This window comes from Mauremys mutica, chromosome 20 (assembly GCF_020497125.1).
Source record: "Mauremys mutica isolate MM-2020 ecotype Southern chromosome 20, ASM2049712v1, whole genome shotgun sequence".
Classification (NCBI taxonomy): domain Eukaryota; kingdom Metazoa; phylum Chordata; order Testudines; family Geoemydidae; genus Mauremys; species Mauremys mutica.
Window position 1 is genome coordinate 24,838,419 of NC_059091.1, and position 25,252 is coordinate 24,863,670.

A 25,252-nucleotide genomic window follows, 5' to 3' on the forward strand; every position below is an offset into this window, starting at 1 on the left:
AATAAGGTTTTTAAAATGTTTAAGAAGCTTCATTTAAAATTCAATTAAAATGCAGAGCCCCCCGGACCGGTGGCCAGGACCCGGCAGGGTGAGTGCCACTGAAAATCAGCTCACGTGCCAGCTTCGGCACGCGTGCCAGAGGTTGCCTACCCTTGGTGTAGACAGAACTCTGGGGTGGTGAAGGCTTCTGGCAGCTGAGCTCCCCGTGCTTGGGGAGGTGATGTTCCTGTGCCAGGGGCCGAACCCCTCTCGCTGGCATAGGCTGCGGCTACACGCTGGGTTTCCGGCAGCTCCAGCCCTCGCTGTGAGAGAGCCTCACGCGCTCGGGAAAGGCTCATGCTCCACACTTTCACCCGTTCCCCAGCTGCCGATTCTGGAGCGGCCGGCAGGCCGACCTGCTGCCCGTGCTCTCGGCAGTAAAACGCTGCCGGCTGGGCCAGCGGGAGAGGTGAAGGTTCAAGCTGCTAGAGAACTGGCACAGAAACTCACCCCGGTGCGGCTTCTTAACGCTGGCGCCAAACCCACCCTCGCATGCATAGGAGCCTGGCGAAGAGCAGGGCTAGGCCGCATCCAACCGCACAACCAGCAACACCGGCGCTCACGGTCGCTCTCGCACGACTGGTGTGACGCCCCCTGAGCACGTTTGCCTGTAGTTTATGTGGCGTTTTAGGAAATACAATGAAACACGCTGCACCCTAATATAAGAGACTAAATCCCTGCTCACGTGGCTAGTGCTAGGGCCATTGCAGCAAAGCCCAGCTACCCCCCAGGTATACCAGCCCCCGGGGAGGGGGAGAAGGTGCTCTCATTGTGGCGTTTGCTGCACGTTGGAGGCGTGCAGAATGAGTCATTGCTGCAGCCCTGGGAGCGCTCGGGCCCAGCAGGGGTGGCGGGGGTGGCACTGGGGAACTATTCTCACAGCTTTTTGTGCCCTGTTTTTTAAACCCAACCTTACCGATTTGTCCTTTCGTATTCCTCTGGGAAGCACGTTTTAAAGCCATTCCCAAGCTGCGAGGCCAGCCCTGCCAGAGCTCCGGAGCTATGTGTGGGAAGGGAGCCGCGGGCCCCCGCCCGCCCCCAACGTCCTTACTGAACATGAATTATAGTGCAGCTTGCAGTGACGCAGGCCCGTGCTGCGGGGGAGCGAGCCAGAACATACACAAGCAGTTAGAAACTCGGCTGGCAAACAGCCCTGGAACCCCGCCTGTGCAAAGTACCAGCTCCTCACCAGTGCAAGGAGCCCCTTGGAAAGCTGGCAGAGCAGGACCCATCGTCATTAGCGAAACCCGCCCCACACGAACCCCTTCATTAGTTACATCCCGTTGTAGCTTGCGGTTGAACTGGGATCTTTGAGCCTGTGTAAACCCTCTACAAAGTGCCGCCGGGGGCCGGGGGGGAGCTCAGATGGCTCCCAGCCTGATTCTCTGGGATGCTCAGGTCACCGCAGAAAGGGGCCTCATGGTGGGTGGCAGCAGCCCTTTAGAAATCCCCCGTGGGGCAGGGGGCCGGCCGGTGCAGAGATGGCCTAAGGGCTCGACCCCGGGGACAGACGGAGCGTCTGGCCGTAGCCGCGAGGCTCCACGGGGATTCTCAGCGTGCCAGGTGGGCGTGGGACGCAGAGCGTCACTTGCACCCAGGGGTGGGTGGAAAACGGGGAGAGCAAAGGGGGCTTTGAGCTACCGCCACGCTCCTTCCCCTCACTGCTGCCGGCGCAAAGTGGGTTTGAACCAGAGCCAGCTCTGCTGCTGCGTCTCCGACCACCTGCTGCTGGAAATCTGCCTGGACGCGGCTCCTGGCGAAGGCGGTGGGTTGGCGCTGGCTCAGGTCAGCACCACGCTGGTAGGATCCTTAGCCCAGGAGCCCCACTGCTCCAGCGGGAACGTCCTCAGCAGAGCTGCTTGGGTTGAACCTGCCCCCAAATCTTCCACTTCCAAAGCAGGAGCCAGCATCGGCCCCAGGGCAGAGAATTCCCCGGTAGCAGAATAGCCCATGGCTGGCCCCTCCTGGGACTCCCACGCCCTGGGTGGGATGAGCCGGGACAGGTTGGATGGACCCCCCCCCCCCCCATCTGAGTTGCTCTGTCCAGTCCGAAAACGAAACAAAAGAAACTCAAACATTCCGCTCACGTAACAGGAGGAAAATCGAGCCCCAGGTGTCTCTATAAAACCTGCCTCGAGCGTGAAAGACAATCACAGGCGTTTGAGAGGCTGGTTATGTCTACGGGCCAGATCGTCCGCCGGCGTAAAGCAGCCTGGCTCCATGATTTAACGCGGCAGGTCCGTGTCTGTACAGAGCTTAGTGCAGGGCGTCCTGGCCCAGGAGCGGTGGGATCGTAATACATAACATACAGCGCCTTGCACAATCGGGCCTTGGGCCATGACTGGGGATCCCACCAAACCCATTCGCTGGCGTCCTCGCTCGGCCGGTCCCAGCACCGAGCCGACTGGCTATCCCACGTCTTCGCTGAGCGCGCAGAGCCCCGAGGCCGGCAGCCTGCAGCACGCTACCCTGCAAGCTGCTTTTCCCACCTGCGTCGCGTACGGCTTGCCAGGCGCGTGCCAAGGAGGCGCTGGTTTTCTCTGCAGCTCAGCCGTGAGGCTGTCACCGACGTGCTAAATGTGTCAGTTGCTAGAGAACAAAGTCTGTGCTGGTAATTAAGTCTGCCTGGAGAGAGACAGCCACAGCGGCTGGGCCGGCACAAATTGCACAAAGCCAGCAGATGGAGGCTTTTTTCCTGGCCTTTGCAGCTTTCCTATGGCATTCTGCCCTGGGGCGTGGGGGGCTGCTGGTTAATTCTGCCCCACAACACTCACACTCACACAAACACGCTGTGGTGTTACATTGTCGCTAAAGAACAGCTCGCCGGGCCCTGGACATTGGCGCGAGCGACAGCACCACACGGCCAACGCGACTCACGCTGGAGTCAGAGCTCGGGCCAGTGGAGCGATGCTGATTTGCACCATCTGAGGGCCCAGAAACACTAGAATTCACTGCCCGCTGCGAGCTGGGGGGGTCCCTGGCTGTCTCTGAGGCAGGAGGGGAAGTTTAACAGCCCGTGCTTGTCGTTACCCCGGAGCAGGAGCAGCCTGGGGGAGCTGCACCCAAACGCTGACTGACGGGGGGCCTGGGGTGCTCAGACCAGAGACTTAGTGGCCTGCGATGAAACGAGTTTGCTGGGTCTCAGCGCAGTTCCTAGCAGGACACATGACTCACGCCGGCCCCCAGCTGTTCTGTCTGTTCAAAAAAGAACTCGATAAGATCCTGGAGGGCAGGTCCATCAATGGCTATTAGCCAGGCTGGGCAGGGATGGTGTCCCTAACCTCTGTTCACCAGAAGCTGGGAATGGGCGACAGGGGACGGGTCACTTGGTGATCCCCTGTTCTGGTCACTCCCTCTGGGGCACCTGACACTGGCCACTGTCGGCCGACAGGACACTGGGCTGGATGGACCCTGGGTCTGCCCCAGTCTGGCTGTTCGTATGTTCTTATATCTGAGGACAGACTGGCCCGTTCCTGCCAGCACAGGGACAGAGACCCAGCACACTCATTTCCCCGCAGGCCCCTGACTGTGCTTGGTGGCTCCTGCCTCCCCCCGGGTTGGAATCTGGGACCTAGACGTTCAGATCCCAGCGGGTCACGTACCCAGTGTCCCCTGCCCGTGCCAGTCCACCCAGGCGCTGGGTTAGGCACCCTGCACCCCGCGCGCTCCAGTACAATCCTGGCCTGGTCGGGGCCAGCTCACGACCCATTTCCCGTATTTAAGGCAAGGTACCGGAAGTTCCACCAGGGCCACGGGGCAGGGCTGCGGAAGGGAAAAGGGGAGGAGCAGATCCGAGGCCAGAAAGATCCAGGGACAGAAGCTGCACGCGGAGGTGGTTGGACGGAGACAGGCCGGGTCTGGACAGAGAACACAGCTCGGCAGGAGCTTCCAAAGTGGCCAGAGGACGGACGCAACAACGAACAACCAACCAAACCAGCCAGCCCGGCCAGCGCCCCGGCCGCAGGGACGCACCGCCGGGTTCCCCTCCAGCAGCCCTGGTGTGGGTGGCTCCGGCCGCCGGCCGGCTCAGGTCTGGGTGAGCTGTATCCCGTAGACGGCACCGTCGCGGCCGAGGCAGGTGGCTTTGGCTGAGCTCTCGGCGTCCTGCACGTTGTACTCGCCTTTCTTGCAGGCGGTGGATTTGAGGTAATAGATGAGCCCGGCCGTCCCACCCAGCAGCAGCACGGCCGCCCCCGCGATCAGGGCGGCGATGATGAGTCTGTGATCTGGCGGGGGGGAGGGACACGCAGGTGAGGCTCCAGCAGGAGAGACAGACCCTGTCCCAAAGAGCTTCCAGGCTAGACAGAGGCAGCGAGCGGGGAAGGGACACGGCAGGGCAGAGGTGGGGGAAGGGAAACCGAGTCACAGAGAGGGGCTGAGGCTTGCCAGGGTGGCTCAGCAGCCCAGTAGTGGAGCTGGACTAGACAGCAGGTCCCAGCACAGAGCCCCAGCCCCTCCCGCCGCCAGGCAGCTTCTCTGTTACGAAGCCAGCAGAGACTCGCCCCAGGCTGCTGAACCAGGCTGGGCTCGTGACCTGCCTCCTCGCCCGCCGCGTGGCAGGGAACTCGGCCCCCCAGGGCTGCTGCAGAACGCCCAGGAACCCCACAGCGGGTCTGTCCTCCCCCTTTGCCCTTCCCTGGCGTCCTCGCCCCCCTGCTCCGTACCTGTCACCTGGATTCGGACCTGGCCCAGGTGCTGCCCGTGGGCGTTGGAGACTCTGCAGACGTAAACGCCGCGGTTGTGCCGGTCAGCGCCGGCCACGCTCACGGTGCTGTTATCGGCCGAGGTGTGGACGTTGGGGGCGGGGGGCACGGTCCAGCGGTAGGCAGGCGCCGGGGAGCCCTCGGCACGGCAGCTGACGTTGAAGTTGGCGCCGCGTGGGACGGTGTCAGAAGGGCTGACGGCCAGGAGCAAGACGATGGGCCTGTCTGAAGAGAAAAGGTCACACACTTAGCAGCCGTGCGGCCCCAGGTCCCTCTGCGCCCCCCCCCATTTACCGCCCACCGCCGTGGGGGAGCAGCACCCCCATTCTATGGGGGGCACCGAGAGAGGCCCTGGGCTGTGCAGGGATGGCACTGAGGCCTCCCGAGTCCCAGGTTAGTGCACTAACCACTGTGCCATCCTACCTCTCTCACTGCTCCCTTTGCTCATCCAGCCCCAGACCCCCACTGCCCGGCGATTTCTCCATCTGTGAGCAGGAGCTTTTTCTTCTGAGCTCTGGTAAAGCCTCCCTGCGTTGAGCAGCAGGGCAGACCCCTGGCGTCAAACCCTGGCTCTGCCACAGATGCCCTGCGTGACCGTGGGCCTGTCACCCCATTGCAATGGGCCTCGATTTCCCCAGCCCTAAAATGGGGCTAACGCTGGCTGAGCAGCTGGCCATGAGCGCCCGGAGCGATGCTGCGAGTCGGGGCTAACGGCTCCTTGGCTGGGCCAACAGGCGCAGGGAGGCGGTTTTACCCCGGTGAGACCGAGACGGGAACGCTGCGGCCGGGTCCGGCTTCGCAAGGGGAGTGGGAAGAGCGGAGCCAGCGCAGGTTCGAGGCTGGAGAAAACACCTGGCTGGCGGCAAGCAGCGTAACGTGCTTCGCTGCTCAGCCAGAAACCTGCGAGGGGAGCTGGCCCCGGCGTGCGAGGCGCCACCCCGGGCGGAAATCCCGGCGAACGGGCCCCGGAACCTCGCTGAGGGAGGCAGAACAAGCACCAGTGGCTGGCAGCTGAAATCGCCTCTCACCGCAGGCGTGTGCAGCGCCCAGTGCCAGGGACGGGCCCGTGCTGCGGCCCCAGAAACGGCCGTGTAGACGCTGCGGCTCCGGCTGGGGCTCCGACAGCTGCGGTGGGGAGCAGGCTCCAGCCCGAGCTGCAGCTTCGCGGCTCCGCGGCTATTTGCACAGCGCCAGCGGCTCCGTCCCAGACCCCAGCGCGCGTCTCCCCGGCCCGTTCGGTTCTCCCTCTGGCTGCGGTGGGTTCGCGTGTTTCCGGGCGGAGCTCGTGTGACGGACGCCGGGCGAGCGAGAGGGGAATCGGCCGCGATCGCGCCGTCTTGGGAGCGTCCCGGCGGCGCTCGCCCTGGGCAGCACTTTGCAGCCAGGCCCCCAGCGGCACGGCACCACGGGGACCCCCCGGCTAACGTTCGCGAGCCAGGCCCGGCGCAGGGGAATCGGGGGGAGAGCAGACGAGGGGGCCAGTAAATGGAGCCAACAGCAGCGAGTCCGTGAGACTCTGAATGTTCTTTCACGGTCAGTCATTTCCGGGGCAATTAGTACCACGGGGCGGGGCGCGGGGGCTGGGCTCGTTTAGGAATGTCCAGGGTCAGCTTCCCCCAGCTGTGCTTGGACTAGCGCAAAATCAGAGCAGCTGAACTTTACACACGCTGGGCTCCGTTCCTGCGCTTCTAGCAGGGACCGAGAGACTGTGAGCTCGCTGGGGCAGGGGCTGTTACTCCGTTCTGTGTCTGTGCAGCCCCTAGCGCCGTGGGGCCCTGCTGTAATTCACCTAACGAATAATGTACAGCGCCTAGCGCCGTGGGGCCCTGAGCCAAGACTGGAGCACCTGGGCACTACCGTAATTCACCTAACAAATAATGTACAGCTCCCAGCACCCGGGGGGGGGTCCTGCTCCATGGCTGGGGCCCATAGGCTCTGCCGTAATAGTGTGGCAATAGCAACAGGAGCCATTTGTGTTGCCTGTCTTCTGGGGTCATGCAGGGCTCTCGCCCAGCCCACAGGGTGAATCAGAGCAGCCTTGGGGCTGCTCTAACTCACACTCTGCACCCTGTGGGCCCTGGGGAGCAGCAGAGACCGTACGGCCGTGGGCTCCAGCCACGCGCCAGATTCACAGATTCCAAGGCCAGACGGGATCACCTAGTCTGACCGCCTGCGGAGCACAGGCCAGGGACCGGCTGGGAGCAGGGTCTTTATGCCAGCTCAGCACCCGTCTGGGTGGGGGATTCTCTGGGAGCCGTTCCCACCCCCTATGCTGCCAGCACAGCCTGAGGGTCACACGTAGGGTGAGCCAGGCCCGGGCAGCGTAGTGCAAGGCCGGCGCACAATGGAGACTCACATTCCACCCGCACGGTGACCCTCCTCTTCATTGACCCGAGGCGGTTCGTGGCCGTGCAGTGGTAGGTGCCGGAGTCGTTCCTGCTCACGTTCCGCTCGCCGCCAAACTCGTCAGCTGCTCCCTCCTTGGTGCACGGGACGCGGGGGACGGGGATCCCGTCCGCCTCACAGGCCAGGGTGTGCAGGGTCCCCTCCAGCCACACCTGGGTACTGGGGCAGCTGGACTCGTCCATGGTGGGCTTGTCTGGAAGGCAGAGAACAAGGGAATGGGCTCCCCAAGGGGAATCGGGAGGCAGCTGGTGGTGCCCCAGGAATCCACAGGGTTCTTCCCTTTCGAGCTGCTGTATAGGGGGAGAGTGAGGGGACCCCAGGACCTGGAAGGGGAGGATTGGGAGGAGAAGGGGGCAGACCCCCTGGGGGATCTCTTCCCTGAGGTGGGAGCCAATCTCCCCATCAGGGGTTCCCCGTTCAGAGTCACTGGGGAAGCAGCCCAGAACCTGGAGAGAGGTCAGGGACCTGCTGGCTTCAGATGGGATCCAGCCGTTCAACATCCCATGGGCCTCACCCGTGGGGCTGGTCCCCAAGGGAGACAGGATGAGCTGGCTCTGTGGGGACTATCGGAAGCTTAGTGTCTGATGCCGACCCCATGCCTAGGCCTGGGGAGATTCTAGACAAGCTGAGGGGGACAGAGACACCTGTTCAGAGGGGGGCCAAGGTCCAGCTGGGGGCTCTTAACCCAGAGAGCCCGAACTGCAGCCCTCCAACCTGGAGCGCTGGGAAAAGACCCAATCCCAGCTTGAACCCCAGGGGTATTGGGGTGGCAAAGGGGGCACAGGCTGCATAACCCTTCCCACATGCGGCCTGCAAGCGCCATCAAGCACAACAGACCCACGGGAGGGTGTGAAACGGGAAGGTCCTGGTGTAACTCCCACCAAGGAATGGGAGAGATGCTGGGGCATCCATGGGAACGTTGGTGGGTTCGAACTTCCCCAGGTCACTGGCTAAAGTGACCTCGCTCAGTTCGGTCTCGAAGGGGGGAGAGATGTGATGAAGTGGGGCTGGTTTTAATGTTCCCTCTGAATACTGTGGGGGGGGCCTCAGTTATGGCCGACCCTCTGTCTCCCGGCAACTAATAGCCCGGCCCTTCCCCCCTGCCAGGGGATGCTAAAGGTGGGGGAGCCAGAGAGATCAGGTGACCTCCTGGCCTGGGAAAGAGACTCAGCCCAGAGAGGAGGGGCTGGAGGGGGTTTCAGTTTGGGGCTGGCTGGGGACGAGGAGTGAGGGCAGACGTGGGGGTCTGGCTCACTGCCCCCCAGAATGGACCCGGCCGCGGGGTCCGGTTCTCTGTACCTACAAGCTCTGTGTTAGCCCCTGTTCCTGTCATCGAATAAACCTCTGTGTTACTGGCTGGCTGAGAGTCCCGTCTGACTGCGCAGTGGGGGGGCAGGATCCTGTGGCCCCCCCAGGACCCCGCCTGGGTGGACTCGCTGCGGGAAGCGCACGGGGGGGCAGAGGAGGCTGAATGCTCCAAGGAGAGACCCAGGAGGTGAAGCCGTGGGAGCTTCTTGCCCTGCAGACAGGCTGCTCCGAGGGAGAGGAGGCTCCCAGAGTCCTGCCTGGCTTGGTGGGGAGCAACTCCAGAGCAGCGCCCGGGGACTCCGTGACAAGGGGACAGGCCCCGTGTCCCATTCCCAGTCCCGGGGTGGGTCAGGCCCGGCACCCCCTGGAGGGGACAGGCCCCGTGTCCCATTCCCAGTCCTGGGGCGGGTCAGGCCTGGCACCCCCTGGGGGGGACAGGCCCCATGTCCCATTCCCCACACCCCAAGCCAGTCAGTCCCCCAAGCAAAGGGGAATCTTGGCAATCGCACACTCCCCCTTCGTCTGACCCGTCCTGCGTTTGCTGGGGCTGCGTCACTTCTAGTCAAGCACCGGAAGCCGCCAGCACCCGACACCGGGGAGCCCAGCTCTGTGGGGCCCTCAGCTCCCCACCGGCTGCGCTCCTGCCCTCACATTCCACATGGATTGTCACGTTCCTGCCGGCCGTCCCGTGCGCGTTGGCGGCGCTGCAGCGATAGACGCCCGCGTGACCTCTCGTGACGTTCTGCACAGCGCCGGGGCCGTGCACCTGGCTGTCCTTGCTGCAGGAGACCTCCGGGGTCGGGTTTCCGTCGGCTTCACAGGCCAGCTGCTGCGGGGTCCCCTCGAGCCACGTCTGGTGACTTGGGCAGCCAGACTCGTCCAGCGTAGGCTGGTCTGGAACAGAGAGAAGAATAAGGCTGGCGTGGGAAGGGTTAAAACGCCCGTCGGCAGGGCTGAGCGAGATGCCCAGGACGCCTTTGCTCCGTCTGAACGGCCTGATCTGTCCAGTCCCCTCTCGCCGCGGGGCCGCGTCTCAGTCGCACCCCACAGCTGGTGCTGGGCTCCCGCCGGCCCTGCAGCTCCCCTCAAGCCGCGTCCGTTTCGGGCTCCTCCGAACGTGCAGGGCCGGAACTCGAGTCGCTGCCCGTGACGCTCTGCTCTCTCCCGGGGTGGCAGGAGGATCAATGTCCTGGGTCACTGGCCTGGTTGCGCCCGGAGGGCCCCAGCGGCAGGGCAGTGGGTGGGTGGGTGGAGGGGCGAGAGCTCCAGGCCTGGGACTGCAGCCCCCACACAGCGCAGCCCTGGCGCACGTGCTGAGAAGTGACGCATGGGCTCTAGCGCCGTGCCACACGGGGATGGACGTCAGCGCCCGCCCGTCTCGGCGCCTGCCCTGGGCCACGGGACCGGCTCACACGCTAAAGCTTTGGCACGTCCTTAAGTGCTTCGCAGAGACAGAGGCCTCGCATGCTGGGCTGTGGCCAAGAACAATCCCTCGTGCCCCAGCTCCCACCTTCCAGCCGGGGCTTTCTGCAGGAGGCCTGGCCTGGGGCCACCTCAATGATTGCAGTCGACACCGGGAAACTGAGGCACAGAAAGGGGAAGAGATGTGCCCGAGGCCACCCAGAGTCTGTAGCAGAGCTGGGAACAGGCTAGGAATCCTGGCTCCCAGCCCCCTTCCTCTAACCCACCAGAGCCCAATCCTCTCCTGGAACTGGGATAGAACCCAGGAGTCCTGACTCCCAGCCCCTCCCCCAACCAATAGACTCCCCTCCTTCGGCTCGCTCTCGACTCCATTCTGTATCATCAGACGCTTGTGCGTCCTCTCTGGCCGATGGGAAAATGCAAATGGGTTTGTCTGCCAGCATCTCTCTCTCTGTCCCTATTAATTTCTGTTAACGAGGGTTTGTAACGAAGCCCGGGGGGTGCAACAGCAATGGGCTCGGCTGCGTTTCACAGCGATTTGCTGGGTTCCCCTGCTGAGGCTGCCAGTCAGGCAGAGCAGAGATGGGCGGACAACCAGGCAGCTGGATGGCACAATGGTTAGGGACCCAACTCCCTCCTCTGCCAGGCTTCCCGTGCCTCAGTTTCCCCAGCTACCCCCGGGGATAATGGCACAGCCCTGCCTCAGAGGGGTGCATGAGGATAGAGGCACTGAAGGTTTTGAGATGTTCCAGCGCTGCCGTCCCAGGGCCCCGGCAGGAGGGCGTAAGACGCCCTGGGGTCAGTAACCACGGGACGTGCAGGGGCACGAAGAGACGGGGTCTGTGCCCCGCTCCCGACTCACAGAGGACGATGAGCTGGGCGGACGTGTTCTTTACGAGGGAACGGCTGCCCAGGGTGAGGTTCCCTTCACACGTGAATTGTCTCCCGTTGTCCCCCTTGCGGGTGGTCAGCGTGAGCTGCAGGTGGGGCTGGCGCCCGGACACCAGGGTTTGCTCGGAGTCTCTGAGCTGTAGGGTAGTGCCGGGGGGCTGGGAGGCAGGGGCACTGCACGTGACGCTCACGTTCCTGTTCACGAGGGCCTGTGGCTGGTCGATCTCCAGGACGGGCTGAGGGAAACCTGCAGGGGACAGAGGCAGAGCGATGATTTTTCACACGGGACTGACGTCACTGCTGCAAAGAAACCCAATTTCCGCTAGTCCGGGGAGGCCTGGGTTATAGCGCCAGGCTGGTGCGGTGTGAGCAGGGGCTGGAAACCCGGACTCCTGGGTTCTCTCGCCAGCGCCAGGAGAGCGCGCAGGGTCTAGCAGGTTGGAGCGGGAGAGCTGGGACCCTGGCCCATCGGACTCATTCGGCTTGTCCTGGGCCTTCGTCTCTCGCCACCAGGTCCTCCAGGAAGGGGGGCAGGGCGAGCCCCAGCTGGTTGTGTGGGTTGGGGCTTTTCGGGCATTATCCTTGGTTCTAATAAAAATCACCCCGGCTTGGCTCTGCCCTCGGTGTGAGCGTGTGCCAGGCACCGGGCGGGTCCCCGCTGGTTCTGGGACAAGAGCCCTGCTCCCCCCAGGATCAGCTGGCAATCGACGCAGTTCCCATTAGCCAGGGGAAGTCCCGCGCATGGCAGGCAGGGAGAGCGACTCTGCAGAACAGAGCCCTGGCTGGCTCAGCTCCGCTGTGCTCCGTGCTTGGAGCTGGACACGGGGCTGATCGGCAGAGAGGGGGCAGAGGAGGGCCAGGGCTGCCCAGCATGCAGCTCTTTGCAGGATCGGCGCCAGCGCTGCCCACACCCCGGGGGGAATAATCCAGACACTCACTGTAAACGAGAACGCTCCGCCCTGCGGATCTGGACACGGGCCCCACGGTCACGGTGCAGCTCAGCTGGTGCTGTCCCGGGGACGGGGACCAAACCTCGCCCAGGGCGGTGGCCGTGTCGCCCGACGTGGTGACGGTGATTTCCAGGCTCTCTCCCCCGAAGGACAGGGTGAACCGGGCCTCGCCCACGGCGGGGAACACCCTGGCCACCGCACAGCGGGCGGGCGCCCTGGTGCCCACCTCGATATAGAGGGAGGTTTGGAGCTGGGGCTCCTCCGGGAGATCTGCAGCGGGCGAGAAAAACCATCGTGGGCATTAACGAAGCATTCAGAGGCATGTGGCCAAGTACACAGAACTCAGGACACCTGGGTTCTATTCCCGGCTTGGCCGCCAGCCTTGGGCAAATCCTTCCCTTTTCTCTGCCTCTGTTTCCCCTCCCACCCTCTGTCTAGTTGGACTGTGAAATCCTTGGGGTAAGGACCCTCCAGGGCTAGGCAGCGCCTGCCCTGCGGGGGCCCCCATCTCAGTCGGGGTCTCCAGGCAGTACCGTGATCCACCCAGTTGTAATGCAGCCAGTGGCTGTTGTGAGAGCGTCTCACGTCCTCCCAGGCTCCAGTTCTGAATCCGGACACAATGACACGAGGCCTCACTGTGTTCTACAAACCTTCTGCCATTCTCACCTCGCCCCTGCCCCAGGAGGTGCAGAGAGGGGAAATGACCCACCCCAGCTAACACAGTCAGCGAGTTGCAGAGCAGAGAACTGAACCTAGGAGTCCTGACACCCAGTTCCTGCCCTGCTTTAACCACTGGCCTCCACTCCCCTCCTAGAGAGAACCCAGGAGTCCTGACTCCCAGCCCCCCCGCCCATTCTAACCCCCCCGCCCCCACTCCCCTCCCAGAGCTGGGGAGAGAACCCAGGAGTCCTGGCTCCCAGCCCCCACTCCCCTCCCAGAGCTGGGGAGAGAACCCAGGAGTCCTGGCTCCCAGCCCCCGCCTGCTCTAACCCACCAGACCCCACTCCCCTCCCAGAGCCAGGGATAGAACCCAGGAGTCCTGGCTCCCAGCCCTCCCCCTCCCGGCTCACTTTCACACATTAAGGCCAAGCTTTTCAAACACCACTAGTGATTGTGGGTGTTCAACTTGGGAGGCCACCCAGGGGCCTGACAGTCACAGAACAGCTGAGGATCTGTGCTTAGAGCTGCGGTAGGATCGGAATCTGGGCCTGAGAACTTCCAATTTCAACATCGTCCCACTGAGACAACCTGACCCCTCCTCCAAAGCTGGCTGCCTCGAGAGCTCCCAGCCTGTCACGTAACACGAGCTGGAGGCCACCCAGGGACATTCCTGGCGGAAGGTTTAAAAACAAACACAGTGAAGTTCCACTTCACACATCGCACAGACAACCTGTGGAACTCCCTGCCAGGGGATGTCGGGAAGGCCAAAAGAATAACTGGGATCAAAACAAAGTTAGGTAAGTTCCTGGGGGATGGGTCCATCAGTGGCTGTTAGCCAGGACGGGCAGGGACACAACCCCATGCTCTGAGGCTCCCTAAACCTCCAGCTGCCAGAACCTGAGACTGGACGACAGGGGAGGGGACTCGAGAACTGCCCTGGTTTGTTCACTTCCTCTGAAGCCCCCTGGCACCAGCTGCTGTCAGAGACACGACCCTGAGCTGGACGGACCATTGCTGGGCCCCAGCGCGGCCGCTCTCATCGGGACCCCCGGGCCGGACGGACCATTGCTGGGCCCCAGCGCGGCCGTTCTCGTCGGGACCCCCGGGCCGGACGGACCATTGCTGGGACCCAGCGCGGCCGTTCTCGTCGGGACCCCCGGGCCGGACGGACCATTGCTGGGACCCAGCGCGGCCGTTCTCGTCAGGGCCCCCGGGATGGACGGACCATTGCTGGGCCCCAGCGCGGCCGTTCTCGTCGGGACCCCCGGGCCGGACGGACCATTGCTGGGCCCCAGCGCGGCCGCTCTCGTCGGGACCCCCGGGCCGGACGGACCATTGCTGGGCCCCAGCGCGGCCGTTCTCGTCGGGACCCCCGGGCCGGACGGACCATTGCTGGGCCCCAGAGCGGCCGTTCTCGTCGGGACCCCCGGGCCGGACGGACCATTGCTGGGCCCCAGCGTGGCCGCTCTCGTCGGGACCCCTGGGCCGGACGGACCATTGCTGGGCCCCAGCGTGGCCGCTCTCGTCGGGACCCCTGGGCCGGACGGACCATTGCTGGGCCCCAGCGCGGCCGCTCTCGTCGGGACCCCCTGGCTGGACGGACCATTGCTGGGACCCAGCGCGGCCGCTCTCGTCGGGACCCCCGGGCTGGACGGACCATTTCTGGGCCCCAGCGCGGCCGTTCTCGTCGGGGCCCCCGGGCCGGACGGACCATTGCTGGGCCCCAGCGCGGCCGTTCTCGTCGGGACCCCCGGGCGGGACGGACCATTGCTGGGACCCAGCGCGGCCGTTCTTGTCGGGACCCCCGGGCGGGACGGACCATTGCTGGGACCCAGCGCGGCCGCTCTCGTCAGGACCCCCCGGCTGGACGGACCATTGCTGGGACCCAGCGCGGCCGTTCTCGTCGGGACCCCCGGGCGGGACGGACCATTGCTGGGACCCAGCGCGGCCGTTCTTGTCGGGACCCCCGGGCGGGACGGACCATTGCTGGGACCCAGCGCGGCCGCTCTCGTCAGGACCCCCCGGCTGGACGGACCATTGCTGGGACCCAGCGCGGCCGCTCTCGTCAGCACTGCACCGCTGAGCAGGGCAGAGGGGGGTTAATGACACCTCCTGTGAACGCCTTGTCCTGCCCAGGGGCAAGCGCTGGTGCTTCCTCTCTCCCGCTGAGAAGAGGGTTTGCAGCAGATTGAAAACGCCCAGGTGAGCTCTGAGCTCGCTCGCCCCGGCACGGGAGAAACGCGGTGAGTCAAGCAGCCACTGCAGCTCCACCAGAGCCCGGAGCTCAGATACAAAGGCGAGGAGCCGGCTGGGGATTCGTCACAGAGTTATTAATAGACTCCCGCTAACGGGATTATAATTCCCGCAGACCCGGCAGCTGTCAGAGCGTGAGCGGGCGGCTCAGAGGGGAGGCAGGTGAGCCAAGGGTCTGGTTCTCGTTTCCCTGCGGTTTGGACCAGATTCTCGATCAGAGTGTCAGCACCGCGCACTCGCAAAAGGGCCTGTCCGAGAGGCCGGGCTAATGAATTGGCACTCACCAAAAACCCTGAGCTCCACCGCAGGGGAGGAGTTTTGCAAAAGCTGCCCGTGTGGCCTCAGGTCCAGGGCTGCGTGGCAGGCGAACTCCTGCCCGTGGTCCCGTCGCTGAGGGATGATCTCGTGGGTCACTGTGACGTTGTCGGGTCCGGTCCCGGTGCGGTTCTGGAAGGTCTCCGTGTGCAGGGTCCGTCCCCCCTGGCGGAGGGTCACGGTGAGGTGCTTGACGGGAGCCACGTTCAGAACCCGGCACGTCAGGTTATAGGCCTGGCCCAGCTCCATCTCGGGGAGCGGCTCCAGCACCACCCGCTCCGGCGGCCCTGGAGTGACACAAAGACACAGGCAGCCTTTCAGGAATCCAACATGGTGGCTGCGGTGGGATCCACCAGGGCATGGCCAAATCCTGCAGCCTGTCCCACCGCATCGTCTGCACTGTTCAAGAGACAGCACCTGCAGCTGGCTGCATCTGCCTGCCCTGATCACACCCCCAGGCCAGCTGACGGACGTAGGACCTTTGTGCTGGCTGGCCGGCCCCACAGGTCACTCCAGTAGCAGGGGAAAGGTGGGACCACGTGGGTTCCCAACGGAACGGATCCCCACGATGCAAAACAACATCCTCATGCTGGGCCCAGTGCAGGCATCCCGTCAGCAACCTCTATAGCGAGACTGAGGGCAGCCTGTGCCTCTGCGACTAACCCCCCTGTCGCCCTGGGGGTGGGTCCCATCCGATGGGGTTTGTGGACGCGGGGAAAGTTTGTGCTGCTACGAGGCTAAACTGAGTCCGGAGTCTCTGGAGAAGCCGATCCAGCTTCTTTCCCCAGAACTACGCGAGGATCCCCATCTGCTCCGGGAGGGTCTCTACTCTGATGGCTCATCTCCTGCCTCCCAGGAAAGAATCTGGGATTCCCCACACAGGACTCGGTCAACCCCTGGAGCCCCCGTAACCATCCCCCAGCAGCCTGCTTCCATGAGTCACTTACGGTAAGTGGTGATGTGGGCAACTGCACATGTTACGTTTCCGTAGCAGTTGAAATAGCACTGAGGGGCCGACAGCCACTCCCGGATACCGACCAGCTCTTGGGCCATCCATCTGGGCCCACTTTTATTTTTGGCTTTGGTGAGCGAGGTCTCAAGGCCACCCCTGGCCCCAGGATCCCGGCACGTGTGGCTGCAGTTTAACCAGATGGAGCCTCCGTGCTCCACCACGGAGTCTTCCGGCCAAACGCTCACGTTAAAGGATTGTTCTGCAGCCCCTGAAATGGCAAACGCGCCTGTTGTGCTGAGCCTCAGGGGGGCTCCCAGGTGCCGGAGGACACCGGGGTCAGGGCAGCCTCCCCTGGCGTTTCGAATCCATGCCCAGGGCGGCGGCTCAGCCTCGTTACAGTAACGACGCTGCGGGGGTCCAATGCCCTCCACCCAACGATCCCAAAGCACTGTGCAAACATTATTGTTCCCATTTCACCAGCAGGGAAACTGAGGCACGGAGCAGAGAAGGGACTTGCCTGAAGTTCTAGGGCAGCTCAGAGTCCTGACTCCCAGTGACCCCATCACGAGCCCCCACCTGCCTCCCAGAGCTGGGGAGAGAACCCAGGAGTTCCCCCCCAACCACTAGACCCCACTCCCCTTCCAGGGCTGGGGAGAGAACCCAGGAGTCCTGGCTGCCAGCCCCCCACTCCCCTTCCAGAGCTGGGGAGAGAACCCAGGAGTCCTGGCTCCCAGCCCCCCACTCCCCTTCCAGAGCTGGGGAGAGAACCCAGGAGTCCTGGCTGCCAGCCCCCCACTCCCCTTCCAGAGCTGGGGAGAGAACCCAGGAGTCCTGGCTCCCAGCCCCCCACTCCCCTTCCAGCGCTGGGGAGAGAAACCAGGAGTCCTGGCTCCCAGCCCCCCACTCCCCTCCCAGCGCTGGGGAGAGAACCCAGGAGTCCTGGCTGCCAGCCCCCCACTCCCCTCCCAGCGCTGGGGAGAGAACCCAGGAGTCCTGGCTGCCAGCCCCCCACTCCCCTCCCAGCGCTCGTGAGAGAACCCAGGAGTCCTGGCTCCCAGCCCCACTACCCACTCTAACCCACCAGCCCCCACTCCCCTCCCAGCGCTCGTGAGAGAACCCAGGAGTCCTGGCTCCCAGCCCCCCCGCCCATTCTAACCCCCCCACCCCCACTCCCCTTCCAGAGCCGGGGAGAGAACCCTGGAGTCCTGGCTCCCAGCCCCCCCTGCTCTAACCCACCAGACCCCGCTCCCCTCCACGTGCCTGGAGAGAACCCAGGAGTCCTGGCTCCCAGCCCCCCCGCCCATTCTAACCCCCCCACCCCCACTCCCCTCCCAGAGCTGGGGAGAGAACCCAGGAGTCCTGGCTCCCAGCCCCCCCTGCTCTAACCCACCAGACCCCGCTCCCCTCCCAGAGCCAGGGATAGAACCCAGGAGTCCTGGCTCCCAGCCCTCCCCTCCCCTCCCTGCTCACTTTCACACATTAAGGCCAAGCTTTTCAAACACCACTAGTGATTGTGGGTGTTCAACTTGGGAGGCCACCCAGGGGCCTGACAGTCACAGAGCGGCTGAGGATCTGCCCTTAGAGCTGCAGTAGGATCGGGATCTGGGCCTGAGAACTTCCAATTTCAACATCGTCCCACTGAGAAAACCTGACCCCTCCTCCAAAGCTGGCTGCCTCGAGAGCTCCCAGCCTGTCACGTAACACGAGCTGGAGGCCACCCAGGGACATTCCTGGCGGAAGGTTTAAAAACAAACACAGGGAAGTTCCACTTCACACAACGCACAGACAACCTGTGGAACTCCCTGCCAGGGGATGTCGGGAAGGCCAAAAGAATAACTGGGATCAAAACAAAGTTAGGTAAGTTCCTGGGGGATGGGTCCATCAGTGGCTGTTAGCCAGGATGGGCAGGGACACAACCCCATGCTCTGAGGCTCCCTAAACCTCCAGCTGCCAGAAGCTGAGACTGGACGACATGGGAGGGAGACTCGAGAACTGACCTGGTCTATTCATTTCCTCTGAAGCCCCCTGGCACCAGCCGCTGTCAGAGACACGACCCTGAGCTGGACGGACCATTGCTGGGCCCCAGCGCGGCCGTTCTCGTCGGGACCCCCGGGCGGGACGGACCATTGCTGGGCCCCAGCGCGGCCGTTCTCGTCGGGCCCCCCGGGCCGGACGGACCATTGCTGGGCCCCAGCGCGGCCGTTCTCGTCGGGACCCCCGGGCGGGACGGACCATTGCTGGGCCCCAGCGCGGTCGTTCTCGTAGTGGACCCCGGGCCGGACGGACCATTGCTGGGCCCCAGCGCGGCCGTTCTCGTCGGGACCCCCGGGCCGGACGGACCATTGCTGGGCCCCAGCGCGGCCGTTCTCGTCGGGACCCCCGGGCCGGACGGACCATTGCTGGGCCCCAGCGCGGCCGTTCTCGTCGGGACCCCCGGGCCGGACGGACCATTGCTGGGCCCCAGCGCGGCCGCTCTCGTCGGGACCCCCGGGCGGGACGGACCATTGCTGGGCCCCAGCGCGGCCGTTCTCGTCGGGACCCCCGGGCCGGACGGACCATTGCTGGGCCCCAGCGCGGCCGTTCTCGTCGGGACCCCCGGGCCGGACGGACCATTGCTGGGCCCCAGCGCGGCCGTTCTCGTCGGGACCCCCGGGCCGGACGGACCATTGCTGGGCCCCAGCGCGGCCGTTCTCGTCGGGACCCCGGGCCGGACGGACCATTGCTGGGCCCCAGCGCGGCCGCTCTCGTCGGGACCCCCGGGCCGGACGGACCATTGCTGGGCCCCAGCGCGGCCCTTCTCGTCGGGACCCCCGGGCCGGACGGACCATTGCTGGGCCCCAGCGCGGCCGTTCTCGTCGGGACCCCGGGCCGGACGGACCATTGCTGGGCCCCAGCGCGGCCGTTCTCGTTGGGACCCCGGGCCGGACGGACCATTGCTGGGCCCCAGCGCGGCCGTTCTCGTCAGGGACCCCCCGGCCGGCCGGACCATTGCTGGGCCCCAGCGCGGCCGTTCTCGTCAGCACTGCACCGCTGAGCAGGGCAGAGGGGGGTTAATGACACCTCCTGTGAACGGCTTGTCCTGCCCAGGGGCAAGCGCTGGTGCTTCCTCTCTCCCGCTGAGAAGAGGGTTTGCAGCAGATTGAAAACGCCCAGGTGAGCTCTGAGCTCGCTCGCCCCGGCACGGGAGAAACGCGGTGAGTCAAGCAGCCACTGCAGCTCCACCAGAGCCCGGAGCTCAGATACAAAGGCGAGGAGCCGGCTGGGGATTCGTCACAGAGTTATTAATAGACTCCCGCTAACGGGATTATAATTCCCGCAGACCCGGCAGCTGTCAGAGCGTGAGCAGGCGGCTCAGAGGGGAGGCAGGTGAGCCAAGGGTCTGGTTCTCGTTTCCCTGCGGTTTGGACCAGATTCTCGATCAGAGTGTCGGCACCGCGCACTCGCAAAAGGGCCTGTCCGAGAGGCCGGGCTAATGAATTGGCACTCACCAAAAACCCTGAGCTCCACCGCAGGGGAGGAGTTTTGCAAAAGCTGCCCGTGTGGCCTCAGGTCCAGGGCTGCGTGGCAGGCGAACTCCTGCCCGTGGTCCCGTCGCTGAGGGATGATCTCGTGGGTCACTGTGACGTTGTCGGGTCCGGTCCCGGTGCGGTTCTGGAAGGTCTCCGTGTGCAGGGTCCGTCCCCCCTGGCGGAGGGTCACGGTGAGGTGCTTGACGGGAGCCACGTTCAGAACCCGGCACGTCAGGTTATAGGCCTGTCACGGAGTGTGGGGGACCCAGGGCCTTCACCCCCGGGCTCCCTACGATTCACCAGGACTCTCAGCCATCCAGTAAAGCAGAAGGTTTATTTAGACGACAGGAACACAGTCCAACACAGGTCTTGCAGGCACAGATAACCAGATCCCCCCCCGGTTCGGTCCATCTTGGGGGGCCTCACAGCCCCCCCCCGGGGATCAGAGCTCGGTCTCCCTGCTCCTCTCTCTTCTCCAGCCCACTCTCGACTCCCAGTCCTCTCCGGCCCCTCCTCTCTCCTCCGCCTCCTTCCTTTGTCTCCCCTGGCCAGAGGTGTCACCTCCCCTCCCCCAGGCCAAGCTCAGCTCACAGTTGAATTCCTGACACTCACCTAAACCTCTGGCTCTCCCCTCCCCCGCACAGACAGTCTGTGCTTCCTACTCCTTCACACCTCTCCCCCCTCCGAGACTGAACTGAGCGGGGTCACTCCAGCCAGTGACCCGGGGAAGTTCGGACCCACCTACAACCTTATGCCGCCCGCGCCCTCTCCCCACCCCAGTCCCCCTGGGGTGCACGCTGGGCTGGGGCCTTCTCCCCACGTTCCAGTCTGGGGGGCTGTGATTCGGGTTCTCTCGGTTCAGAGCCCCCCTTCTGACCCTGGCCCCCCTCTGGACAGGCTCCTCGGGGCGAGGCCCGGGCCTTACAGCCATCTTCCCCCTGTCCCGGGCCCTCCTCCCCCTCTGGCAGAAGTCACAGGAGCGGCAGTGCTGCCGGACATGGGCAAAGACCCCAGGCCAGTAATAGTTCTGCAGCAGCCGCCGCTGGGTACGCCAGGCTCCCTGGTGCCCTGAGGGGGGAATGTCATGGGCCCGGCACAGCAGCTGGTGGCGATACTCCTGGGGTACCACCAGCTGCCTCCTGATCCCCCCTGACTCCATCTTCCCTGGGGGAGCCCATTCTCGGTACAGGAGCCCCTTCTCCCACAGGAACCTTTTCCGGCCACCTCGTCCCATGGTCTGTCCCCCCCTAAGGTTGGCCAGGTCCCTTATCCTCCGCAAGGAGGGGTCTTCCCGCACCGCGGCCTGGTACTCAGCCGCTGGGGCAGGGACGGGGATCTGCTCTCTCTCCCCGGCTGGGTCTGGGGCCACAGCCTCTCTGAGCCCTGTCCCTGGGCGTTCCCTCCCTACCGGGTCAGGGTCCGGTGTCTCGGCCAAAGTACTTTCCCCGGGGTCAGGGTGCAGAGCCCTGCGTCGACCCTGACTACGGTTCACGGACAGGGTACCCTGGGTGTTACTTGGCCAGTCCTCGAGGTCCCCCCCCATTAACACCTCCGTGGGCAAATGTGGGTGCACCCCCACGTCCTTGAGGCCCTCCTTGTCCCCCCACTTTAGGTGCACCCTCGCGACAGGCACCTTGAATGGGGTCCCGATTACGCCCCTCAGGTTCAGGTAGGTGTTGGGCACCATCCGATCTGAGCCCACCACCTGCGGCCGGGCCAGCGTCACCTCTGCGCCCGTATCCCAGTACCCAGTGACCTCCTTCCCGTCTACCTCCAGGGGAACAAGGCACTCGCTCCGGAGGGGTAGTCCCGTGCCCACCCTGTAAACCCCAAACTCAGGGCTGGGAGCATCCAGCCCCTCGGAGGGGTCGACCCGGGGCCCCCCTCCCTCCTTTGCAGGGGGTATGCGGCCCACCCCCCTTTCGTGCGACCGCTGCCCCTCATCCGGCTGGGTCTCTACCAAGTTGACCCAGTGTGGGGTTGGTCTGCTCAGTTTGTCCCGGAGCTTGGGGCACTGGGCCCGTACGTGGCCCGGCTGGCCACACTGATAGCAGCCCATGTCTCGTGGGTCCCCTCGAGGGGGACGGCTGGACCTGACGCCAGATGCTTCCCTTTGGTGGGGGCTCTCCCTCGGCTCCTTCTGGGAGGTCCCATGGTGACTCTCTCTCTGCGTTGAGGCAGACCTGCTCCTTCGAGACTCCTCCCTGCCATCCCCCGCCCGACTGTCCATGTATTGGTCGGCCAGCCGGCCTGCATGCTGCGGGTTCTCTCCGGCTTCCGGTCCATCAGCCACTGCTTCAGGTCAGACGGGCACTGCGCATACAGGTGCTCCAGTACGACTAGGTCAAGCAGGTCCTCTCTAGTTTGGGCCCCGGCTGTCCACTTGCGGGCATACCCCTGCGCCCGGTTGACCAGTTGCAGGTATGTGACCTCCCGGGTCTTACGTTGACCCCGGAACCTCTTCCGGTACATCTCCGGGGTCAGCCCAAACTCGCGGAGCAGGGCCTCTTTGAACAGGTTGTAGTCCCCCGCCTCCGCCCCTCTCATTCGGCTGTACACCTCCACGGCGGTGGAGTCCAGTAAGGGGGTGAGGCGCCGGATCCTGTCTGCAGGGTCAACCTGGTGCAGCTCGCAGGCATTCTCAAAGGCCGTCAGGAAGGTGTCTATGTCCTCCCCCTCCTTACGCGGGGCCAGGAAGTTCGCATCGAAGCTCTTTGTAGGCTTGGGCCCCCCCTCACTCACCGCAGCCGGGGCCTCCCTGCTTTTCAGCTGGGCCATGGCCAGCTCATGTCTGCGCTGCTCCTCCTTCTCTCTCGCCTCGAATTCACGCTGCTTCTCCCTGTCCTCAAATTCATGTTGCTGTTGCTTCTCCTTCTCTCTCGCCTCGTATTCACGTTGCCTTTGTCTTTCCTCATATGCCCTCATCTCCTTACGCTCCTCCATCTCCATCCGTTTGATCTCTCTCTCCAACTCCAGCCGCCTGCGCTCCACGGAGGCCGAGCGTCGCCGGGACGATCCCCTGCTGGCCGGGGGGGTCACGGTGCCCTCCGTAGCTGGGCTCCTCCTCCCCCTAGGCCTAGGGGTGGGGGGTCTCGAGGAGCCCTCATCCGCCGACTGGCCACTCCCAGCGGGTACAGACACTGGTGCCTGCGCTGCATCTGCCCGGCTGCTTCCCTCAGAGGCAGGGGCCGGTTCATTCCTGCGATCTCTCTCCTCCAGCCGGGCAATCAGCTGGGCCTTGGTGAGCTTCCCATGGCGCAGCCCCCCCTGCTTGCACAGCTCCACCAGCTCACACTTACGCTTCTGGGAATACATCTTCCTGCTGGCCGCTCGCAGGCCGGGGTGCTCGCCGCTCCCCACGGGTTCCAGGGGGACCCCTCGTGTGCCAGTCTTTGAGGTCACCCCCTCTCTGCCAGGGTCGAGCTGCAGACTCCTCCGCCCCTGGGATCGCTCGCTGTGATCCCCCGGGGGACCCTGTTACTACAAAGTCCTGCTCTCTGGTCACACTCGCCCAGGAGTGAATCGCCCCTTCGTTTTCCTGCTCCCCAGTCACTTACTGCAGGAAGCGCCGTCCACGGGGTGCCGCCGATCCCACCGCTGCCACCAGTTGTCACGGAGTGTGGGGGACCCAGGGCCTTCACCCCCGGGCTCCCTACGATTCACCAGGACTCTCAGCCATCCAGTAAAGCAGAAGGTTTATTTAGACGACAGGAACACCGTCCAACACAGGTCTTGCAGGCACAGATAACCAGATCCCCCCCCGGTTCGGTCCATCTTGGGGGGCCTCACAGCCCCCCCCCGGGGATCAGAGCTCGGTCTCCCTGTTCCTCTCTCTTCTCCAGCCCACTCTCGACTCCCAGTCCTCTCCGGCCCCTCCTCTCTCCTCCGCCTCCTTCCTTTGTCTCCCCTGGCCAGAGGTGTCACCTCCCCTCCCCCAGGCCAAGCTCAGCTCACAGTTTGAATTCCTGACACTCACCTAAACCTCTGGCTCTCCCCTCCCCCGCACAGACAGTCTGTGCTTCCTACTCCTTCACAAGGCCTGGCCCAGCTCCATCTCGGGGAGCGGCTCCAGCACCACCCGCTCCGGCGGCCCTGGAGTGACACAAAGACACAGGCAGCCTTTCAGGAATCCAACATGGTGGCTGCGGTGGGATCCACCAGGGCATGGCCAAATCCTGTAGCCTGTCCCACCGCATCGTCTGCACTGTTCAAGAGACAGCACCTGCAGCTGGCTGCATCTCCCTGCCCTGATCACACCCCCAGGCCAGCTGACGGACGTAGGACCTTTGTGCTGGCTGGCCGGCCCCACAGGTCACTCCAGTAGCAGGGGAAAGGTGGGACCACGTGGGTTCCCAACGGAACAGATCCCCACGATGCAAAACAACATCCTCATGCTGGGCCCAGTGCAGGCATCCCGTCAGCAACCTCTATAGTGAGACTGAGGGCAGCGTGTGCCTCTGCGACTAACCCCCCTTTCGCCCTGGGGGTGGGTCCCATCCGATGGGGTTTGTGGACGCGGGGAAAGTTTGTGCTGCTACGAGGCTAAACTGAGTCCGGAGTCTCTGGAGAAGCCGATCCAGCTTCTTTCCCCAGAACTACGCGAGGATCCCCATCTGCTCCGGGAGGGTCTCTACTCTGATGGCTCATCTCCTGCCTCCCAGGAAAGAATCTGGGATTCCCCACACAGGACTCGGTCAACCCCTGGAGCCCCCGTAACCATCCCCCAGCAGCCTGCTTCCATGAGTCACTTACGGTAAGTGGTGATGTGGGCAACTGCACATGTTACGTTTCCGTAGCAGTTGAAATAGCACTGAGGGGCCGACAGCCACTCCCGGATACCGACCAGCTCTTGGGCCATCCATCTGGGCCCACTTTTATTTTTGGCTTTGGTGAGCGAGGTCTCAAGGCCACCCCTGGCCCCAGGATCCCGGCACGTGTGGCTGCAGTTTAACCAGATGGAGCCTCCGTGCTCCACCACGGAGTCTTCCGGCCAAACGCTCACGTTAAAGGATTGTTCTGCAGCCCCTGAAATGGCAAACGCGCCTGTTGTGCTGAGCCTCAGGGGGGCTCCCAGGTGCCGGAGGACACCGGGGTCAGGGCAGCCTCCCCTGGCGTTTCGAATCCATGCCCAGGGCGGCGGCTCAGCCTCGTTACAGTAACGACGCTGCGGGGGTCCAATGCCCTCCACCCAACGATCCCAAAGCACTGTGCAAACATTATTGTTCCCATTTCACCAGCAGGGAAACTGAGGCACGGAGCAGAGAAGGGACTTGCCTGAAGTTCTAGGGCAGCTCAGAGTCCTGACTCCCAGTGACCCCATCACGAGCCCCCACCTGCCTCCCAGAGCTGGGGAGAGAACCCAGGAGTTCCCCCCCCAACCACTAGACCCCACTCCCCTTCCAGGGCTGGGGAGAGAACCCAGGAGTCCTGGCTGCCAGCCCCCCACTCCCCTTCCAGAGCTGGGGAGAGAACCCAGGAGTCCTGGCTCCCAGCCCCCCACTCCCCTTCCAGAGCTGGGGAGAGAACCCAGGAGTCCTGGCTGCCAGCCCCCCACTCCCCTTCCAGGGCTGGGGAGAGAACTCAGGAGTCCTGTATCAGAGGGGAGCCCTGTTAGTCTGGATCTGTAAAAAGCAACAGAGTCCTGTGGCACCTTATAGACTAACAGACATATTGGAGCATGAGCTTTCGCGGGTGAATCCCCACTTCGTCAGATGCATGGCATGCCCAGGAGTCCTGGCTCTCAGCCCCCCACTCCTCTTCCAGAGCTGGGGAGAGAACCCAGGAGTCCTGGCTCCCAGCTCCCCACTCCCAGCGCTGGGGAGAGAACCCAGGAGTCCTGGCTGC

The 25,252-nt window shown here is 64.2% G+C and overlaps 1 protein-coding gene across 2 annotated transcripts in view; it reads right to left on the reverse strand.

The window, feature by feature from the left end:
* Positions 1–37: 37 nt before the first annotated feature.
* Positions 38–25,252, reverse strand: part of LOC123353502 (intercellular adhesion molecule 5-like) — a 34,937-nt gene continuing 9,722 nt past the window's right edge. Inside the window, exons 2-12 of one of the 2 annotated variants that reach the window (XM_044994624.1) lie at positions 24,161–24,433; positions 23,448–23,500; positions 19,388–19,652; positions 15,895–16,167; positions 14,917–15,234; positions 11,708–11,989; positions 10,741–11,016; positions 9,108–9,350; positions 7,099–7,341; positions 4,704–4,967; positions 38–4,265 (exon numbers count right to left, since the gene is read on the reverse strand). In XM_044994624.1, the coding sequence (XP_044850559.1) occupies positions 4,066–4,265; positions 4,704–4,967; positions 7,099–7,341; positions 9,108–9,350; positions 10,741–11,016; positions 11,708–11,989; positions 14,917–15,234; positions 15,895–16,167; positions 19,388–19,652; positions 23,448–23,500; positions 24,161–24,433 (2,690 nt within the window). In that variant the 3' untranslated portion in view covers positions 38–4,065. The remainder of the gene's footprint in view (positions 4,266–4,703; positions 4,968–7,098; positions 7,342–9,107; positions 9,351–10,740; positions 11,017–11,707; positions 11,990–14,916; positions 15,235–15,894; positions 16,168–19,387; positions 19,653–23,447; positions 23,501–24,160; positions 24,434–25,252) is intronic. The other variant, XM_044994623.1, reaches the window with a different exon arrangement.